The sequence below is a fragment of the Trypanosoma equiperdum genome (assembly GCF_001457755.1).
Source record: "Trypanosoma equiperdum strain OVI genome assembly, contig: ctg_1559, whole genome shotgun sequence".
Lineage (NCBI taxonomy): Eukaryota > Euglenozoa > Kinetoplastea > Trypanosomatida > Trypanosomatidae > Trypanosoma > Trypanosoma equiperdum.
The window spans coordinates 15,562-23,277 of NW_027123570.1; the positions used below are offsets into that span (position 1 = coordinate 15,562).

Here is a 7,716-nt window from a genome sequence, read left to right on the forward strand (position 1 = left end):
GTGTCTTGTCCAGTGCATTTTGAGCTTTTCTCTCCATCTCCTATTCCTGCGTTTGTCTGCTCTTTAACTTAAGTTTCGTCTACTTTGCATTCTCCCCTGTCATCAGTAGTTCCATTCCATTTGCAGTTATTTTTTGTGCATATCGAATTAGTTTTGTGCTCTGCGCAGGCGTCACTTTTTTTCTGCCGATGTATTTGCAGCTTGCGGGGTTCTATACAGGTGTGTGGCTTGTAGGGCCCCCGCAAGCTGGGCTTTTATTGTTTCGTTCATTTGCTTCAGTTCTGCGTTTTCTTGTGTTATTAGTAGACCGTGCTTGACCTCTTCCGCGTTTCGCTTGACGGCGTTTTTTAGGTTTACATTCCAGGGAATGGTTATTTTGCTGTTTTTTAAATCCTCGTCCTTGTATTGAACACACTGCCCTCCGTTGATATTGACCCGTCCGCCGCAGCCAAAGACTCGTGAGTGAGGGGTGTTGCTGCGCCGTAGTTTGCGCATTCGGTCTTAAGTTTTTTTGCCTCTGCTGAACCGCCAGTGCTGGGGTTCTACCCTGTGTTCGTTACGGCAGCGTCCAAGTGTCCGCCACAAGCTTTTTTGTTGCGATGTTGCTGCCGTCGAAGCTGCAGAGGCACAACAGGTCTAGCAGCAGCGCGTTACCGCTTCCGATTGTTGAGTACTTGCCCGGCTAGAGCACACTGCTTCGCGGCTAGAGGCTGCGTGGATCTTGCCTGTCGTTATATGTTGCGCTTTGCCGTACAAAACTCTGTTAATGAGCTGGTCTACTGGTTCCGTGATTGTGTAAGATGGGGCCCTCTGCTCGTAGATTGCTTTTGCTTTGGAAGCTAACTCTTCAACTTTGGCTCTTAACTGTGGCGTGATCGTTTTGGGGGTCCAGCTCTCGGTTGTGCTTTTGTGCGCGGTGATCTGTTTATTACTGGCTTGCCAATATTCAAAGTAGTCGCTCTTCCCGCTTAGTGCTTGTTGGTATGGCTTTCCTAATTGTTCCCATGTTTTTCCTCGTCAATCGCCGCTGCGATGGTGTTGTCTGCAAGTGTAAGGTTGAGCGCACCTATGTAAGCCGCTGCTGCCTTGTCAATTTGTGGATCCAATGCGGTTTTAATACTCGCGGTTGCCATGTTTACAAATTGGCATAGCGCTCTGAACTCCAGCGCGTTACCTTCAGCTGTGATTTCTGGTGACACCTGGTTTGTTGCCAAGAAAAGTGTGACAACTAATGCATTAGCTTGACCGTTCAACGGGGAACCTTCTTCTGATATATTGTAAAGCTATAAAAAAGGGCGGTTAGTACGCTGTTTTCTTGGAGTATTTTGACTGACTAAATTGAGTGATCAAAACTTTGGCAGCTGATTTTCCACTGTCTTTTGTATTCGACTGCTATGAAGTGTATGCAGCGCCCTTAGCCGCTGCTTGTAAACCTTTACAATGTTGTGCCGCGCGAATTGCTGTGTTAGCGGCTGCGGCGGTGGCGGCGGCTGTGCCTCCTTGAATGCGTGGCGTGTTCTTTCAACAGTGTCTACAATACACCATACAACTATCAAAAAGTTGCACAATTTCCACCGCGTCATAATGAATACTATCTTCAAAAATGCAGAATAAACCCATACTGACTGTATCAACTTACTGCCATGAATTTATTTCTTAACATATTTCTCCGTTTTCAAAAAACACCTCCAGTCTCCATCATCATCTCTAAAAAAATATGTATTTTTTAGAGAAAAATACGGCGCCTCCTCTTATTTTACTGATAAACTTTTCTCCTCTTTTATTAGCCATTTTTGCGCGTCTTCTGTTACTTCGTTCTGTATTTAAGTTTTTTCTTCTTCTTTTCCTGGTGTTTCTGGGAATAAAATACCGACAACATTTGAACTGTATACTACATTCTCTCTTCATCATCTCCTTATTTACGATCACGCTAATCATCATGTTTGTGATTTTAACTGCACATATTCTATCTTTGTACTTTTATCTTTTTCTGTATTTTTGTCCTTCCTTTAATACACCTCGTTTTCTCCATACATGTTTCGCTCACTAAATTAAACACTTAATACCTTACCATTATTTAAGTGCTTCTATTTTTGATTTTTATTTACTCTTCAGCACTTCTCGTATTATAATATTCTTATATACACACACTCACAACACAGTCCTATTATTATCATCATTACTACTATAACCCTAAGTAACATCTATAAAATAAACAAAGTAAATGAAATGAGAGTAGGACTACTTTCTCATACCCTATCAGCATATTAATTTACAACCAGGAGATAATATTATACAAATTATACTAAAGTTTAAAATTTTCACATTTTAATTGAAAAGTTTTTAAATATATAACATTTTAGTAATTTTCAGAAAATATTAGTCATCTTAGCAAATTTCATAAAATTGAGCAAATATCCTAAAAATATTAGAATCCCTAAAGTTAAAAAAAACTTACAATAGAAACAGCCATACTCAGGGAGAATTGTTTGTTTAGGAGAATAGAAGAATCTTTGCAAGTTTCGGCCTCCCATTTGCAACCATCTTTACAGTCTTTTTGTTCTTTCTCTTTGTACTTATCTGTTGTCGTTTCGGTTCCTCCAGTTTGAGTTTGTGCCACAGGAACTCCTTTTTCTTTTGCTTTGCTCGCATTATATGTGCACTTCTTTCCAGCTTCTTTAGAATCTTCATAACTACATTGTTTCTCATTGTTGCACTTGGGTTTGTCGTCACCTATTTCGTTGCAACTTTCTTCGGCTGCATTTGCTTTGCTTTTGCAATCTTTATTTGCTTCGGTCACTTCTTGACTGAGTTTCTCTATTTTATTGTGGCTCTTAAGGTCGTAGAATGCCAGTGCTAGCCGCAGCTCGCCGATATCGGGAATCAGACCAATCGCTTTTGTTTTTCCTGGGGTTGTGGCTGTGAGGTCCTGTACTGACGTCTGCTTAACTTCCCCCCAAAGGGGTTTGATCTTGTCTCCCGTTGTTCCGTAGAATTCGGTTTTGAGTTGGCTGACCTTGTTACTGAGGCAAGTTTGGTCTAATTCCCGCTGGATCCCTTTGAGTAGTTTGGTTATGGTTTGATCGATCGAGCTCCGTTTCGCTGTTTCCTCTAAGAGCGCTTGCTCGTCTGTCGTGGTTTGTCCCCGTGTGTCGTCTTCAATCAGTCTGCTGTCATGAAACGCTATTTTTGTTAGCGGGTCGCTTGCTCGATTGACTGCCCCTGTTAATGTTTGGAAGGTTGCCCTTGTTACTTGGTCTGAGGTATCGATTTTGAAAAGTTCGTAGCTGAGTTTGGGTGTGGTTGCCGATATGAAAGCCTTTTGCCCTGCTGTCCCTAACGTGACTAGCCCGCATTTGCCGTCGTCAGTTTGATCCATGCCGTTGGTGCCGCTGATCTGCGTCAGGCCTTTGAAGCCCTTTTTGTCGATGATTGCTGGGTTGAACGGCCCTGCTTCTGTTGCGAGGTCAATCATTTTTGCTTTGCAGCCTTCTGAGGCTAAGTCGCTTATTTTGTCGGTCTGGCCAGCTGCCCCATCGCCTAGACAGTAGCCAGTGCTGTGGCTGGTTGATTCAAAAACCTGCATCGTTCCTTCGATTGCGCCAACAAGCTCTCGTGTCGTTGCCGTTGCTCGTATGCTGTCGGTGGCTAATTCGGCCTGTGTCTTTGTTGCCGCCGCTACTTCGTCTAGTTCCGCTGTGCTTAGAGCTATTAGAGCGATTCGTTTGTAGGCTTTCTCTTGCTGTTGGGCGTAGAGGTTAAGTCTGTAAGCGGCTTTGCTTTTGGCTTCCGATGCAGCTGCTGTCGTTACAAGGCGGCTGCTCGCTTTGGCTGGTACTTTCCGGAGCTCTCTTGCGAGGTTGCACACCGGCGCCCAAGTTGTCTTCTTCATGGCTTCTCCTGCGGTTTCCGCCAAGTGCAATTTAATTAGCAGTATTACTGCCACTGCGGTTAGCTGTCGCGCCTCCATAGAACTTTGTTGGTACTTTACCTGCTTTGAGTAGTTAGAGAATTTCAATCTAGTGGAGAGGTGTAGGTGACAAGTTACCTGGCAGCACCTTTGTTTATTCTGTGCACTGGAGGGGAAACCTTAGCGTGAGGCTCTGTTTATTGCCAGTTCCGGGCTAGCCTCTCGCTTGGGGGAAAGTCAGCCTCAAATTAAGTTGTACAGACCTGTTTTGAGAAATACCCGCTGGACATTCTTTTCTAAATTTGTAGTCCTCGTACTTTCGACTATAGGACATCCTGACACAGCAGTGTTTCGTTACTCTACTCTTGGCGCTCTGCGAAAGCACTAATACTCTTATCCATACCCCGCTCCTTTCACCAGTTTCAACGGCCTCTCTATGATATTTTGCATTTCCGCCACAATTGCCCAAAATTACTCCGTACACCCCTTCCATTTTATGATCTTCTATTTGTCTTTGAATAGCTCATATTTATCCTGTGTTATTTTTGAAAATCTCTTTCTTACTGGTAATCAGCAGCCTTTAAACGTTATTTCCCTCAGTACAAGTTGAGTGATTAGTTGCGATGGCTTTCTGACTCACGTTTTGGTAATTTTTACTGTTTGTTTAGCTTCCATGTGCATTGCTTCTCGACTTTTTTCAGCAATGGTCGTGTTATTGCTTCCGACAGTCTGAATGCTATGTTACGTTCGAACATTGCTGCTTGTGTTGTTGTTCACTTTTTTGCCCGAGCGGGGCTTGCCTACACCAGACATACTGAAAATACATTTTTTTGACTTCTTGTGAATTTCAAGTATATATTATACGTTTCATTCGCCCGATTGTGCTTCGTATTCCCGGTTCACCATCACTGTCCTTAAAATAATGATATAAAAACTGTAAAGGGATAAAATGCTGTTTAGAAATGGCCAATATACTATTTCTGGCTGATCAGATGGGTTTAATTTTGTTGCCAAAAGTCATTTCATTTCTAATCTGATACCCATAGTATTTTAACTGAACTTTCATCTCTATGCAGATTTCATTTCATAAAACAAGAAAACCTCTACCACTTGTAATAAGTTTGTCAATTCACCTGAGTATAGGGACCACTAAAATTCATTTTTTCAACACTAGGTTACGATTCAATTAAACTTTTTCTTCTAGTTTATCTTTTCTGTTTCTCTGTATTCTTTTCCTTGCTGTTGGCTTTGCTTATTTGCTACTGTTTTTTTTGCTTTCGACAGGTTTTGTGAGGGCATCAGTTTTTTCTTCGTTACCCATTTGTCATCCGTATTAACTATACATAATAAAAAACTATTATATTAATTGTACGCTTTTTAATGAAATAACATTCTAACCCTATGTCAATATGAGATTGGAAGAGCATCACTACTGATACCCTTTTTTAATAAATCCACTGTAACAGTTTACATATGCGCTATATTAGGCAATTTTCTTTTTTTTGGTCTTTTTCTGCTTGAGGTGGTCTATTTATACTTCCCCATTTAAAATTTTCCTCTCCATAGTATATTACCTTGTTCCCAACAAATATTAGTCATTGTTACTATATCTGATAAAAAGAGAACTTAAACGTTACCTCACACTTTCACAATATCTGCTTACTTCTCCTTCTCCCATTTGTTCGCAGCTGGACATTACAAACTCCTTTCAGATTAAAAACAACATTTAACACCATCTGTGCCGTTGTATATTTGCCCTTATCAGCAATAGACAGGACATCTTTGGAATTTGTAGTATTTCTTTCCGTGCTTTGCTGTCACAACTCCTGACTGTTCATTCTTTTTTCATCTATTTTCTTTTTTATACAGCTTTCATCACTGCGGATAATGCAACTACACCGTTTGGTCTGTGAAATGGATTTTGCCTGGACATAATTTTCCTCAACCTTCTTGTATAGGATGATGGCAATCGTCACATACGTGTTTGAAACTGTGCATATTCCAGCTTAACATTTTACTTGTTTGCCGCATTTTTTAATAACAGTATTCCTTGTACTCACTTTTTAACTCAGTTACTCCCATTGCTTTTTTGCCATTTTTTGAAATTCCTTCTTTTTGCGTTTCCATTTGCTCTCCAGCATCTATTATACTATAATATTATTATATGTACACACTCACAATACTCTCCTATCATTATCGTTTTAGTTAGAACCCTAAAAATGTACATAAACATCATTAATAAAAATTAGAAGTTTGCCACAATACTGCTTATTTTTCATACCCTATCACTATGCTACTTTACGCATAGGCCATTATCATACATATATTACTGAAAGTTTCACATGCTCAAGTTTCCAAAAATTTCTACAATTTCTAAGGGTTGACAAATAGTGTTGAAATATATCAATTTTAAAAAACATTTAAAAAAAATTATATATAAATAGCAATTTTTATAAATTTTAATAAGTCTCGTAAAATTAAGTAAAAATTATTAAAGTACCAAATCAATAAAAACAGCAGCCATCAGAACCAATTTCTTATTTATAAGAAACAGGAATCTTTGCACTTTTTTCCATCCCACTTACAATCCGGAGATTTGTGCTCGCCATCACCTTTCTTATTGGGTCATTTCACACCCACATTTTCCCCTCCAGTTTCTTGGTTTGTTTTCGCAACTGCAGGTTTTGGATCTTTTTCGCATGCTTTGCTTGTTTCGTTATATTTGCAGCCCACTTCTGGTTTGCATTCTTGTGATTTTGTTATCGCTGCGCAGTCAGACCGTAGGTTTGTGGCTTCCGGTTTTTGCTGTCCGTCTTTTTTGTCCGCATTGTTTCTGCTGTCGTTTATTAGTTTAGCTTGTTTTACTGTTGCATAAACTAGTTTACTTATGTTCTCCAATTGATCGGTTGTCTTCGCGGTAGCTGAGTTGTATGCTTCTCTGGCCTTTAGTTTATTCTCTAGATCCTTAAGCTTGGTTATCCACGTAACTGGTTGCTTAGTTAATTTGTTACTTGATGCTACGCCGGTTAGCTTGACACAGGCACCGTTATTGCTGCCGTCGCAGCCGCTGCCGGCCGTGTTGCCGATGTAGGCGTTGCTGTCTTTGGTGTGGATGGCTGAAGCTGCTAATTGTGCGATGCCCGCTAGTCTGGTGGCTGTGATCGGTCCGTTTTCGGTTTCTGGGCAGCCGTGTCGCAGATTCGCCCAGTTCGCTTTTGTTACTATGCCTCCTGACTCCCATTGCATATTGCTGGCTGCGTCCTTGACACAAGGGTGGACTGAAGCTAGGTGTTCGTTGCCGCTGCATATGCAAGCGTATGTGGTTGCTACTGTCAGTGTCGGGTCGTTGGCCGCGCTTTGGACGCACACGGTACCGTAACCTGCTTGGCTGCCTTTGTACAGCCTGTTTGCTTCGTTGCCGTTATCGCATTCTTTGCCACCTCCATGGACAATCAGCTGCAGTTGTGCTTTCAACTGTTCGTCGTCTTCTGGCGTCTGCTGTGCCGCTTTTTTGTATCCCCTGTAAAGTTCCAGGGCCTTGTCGGCGTAGGCTTCTACTGCGTGCCGCAGTTCGGCCAGGACCTGTGGCGCTGCATCCTTTAAGCCATAGTTTTCCCTGAGTTTTGTCTCCGCTCCCTCTTCGCTGATAGCAAGGGCCGCTGCCGCCAAGGTTTCCCACTTCGTTTGCCAATCTTCTCCAATGTCTTTATTTGGTTTCGGTTTAGCTTTCTTTGATCCGCTTTCCGTTGTCGGGGCGAACATTTGACGCCATTTTGCATCGGCTAGTGACATATTTAGATTGAACA

The 7,716-nt window shown here is 41.6% G+C and overlaps 2 protein-coding genes across 2 annotated transcripts; both read right to left on the reverse strand.

The window, feature by feature from the left end:
- Window positions 1-2,443: 2,443 nt before the first annotated feature.
- TEOVI_000818300 (variant surface glycoprotein (VSG), putative) lies at window positions 2,444-3,970 on the reverse strand (the record flags this gene model as incomplete). Its single annotated transcript, XM_067222121.1, has 1 exon — window positions 2,444-3,970. One exon carries the CDS (start codon window positions 3,968-3,970, stop codon window positions 2,444-2,446), a length of 1,527 nt encoding a protein of 508 aa, XP_067078222.1.
- A 2,565-nt stretch (window positions 3,971-6,535) lies between these two features.
- TEOVI_000818400 (variant surface glycoprotein) lies at window positions 6,536-7,702 on the reverse strand (the record flags this gene model as incomplete). The annotated part of the gene is made up of 1 exon (XM_067222122.1): window positions 6,536-7,702. One exon carries the CDS (start codon window positions 7,700-7,702, stop codon window positions 6,536-6,538), a length of 1,167 nt encoding a protein of 388 aa, XP_067078223.1.
- Between the last annotated feature and the right edge of the window lie 14 nt (window positions 7,703-7,716).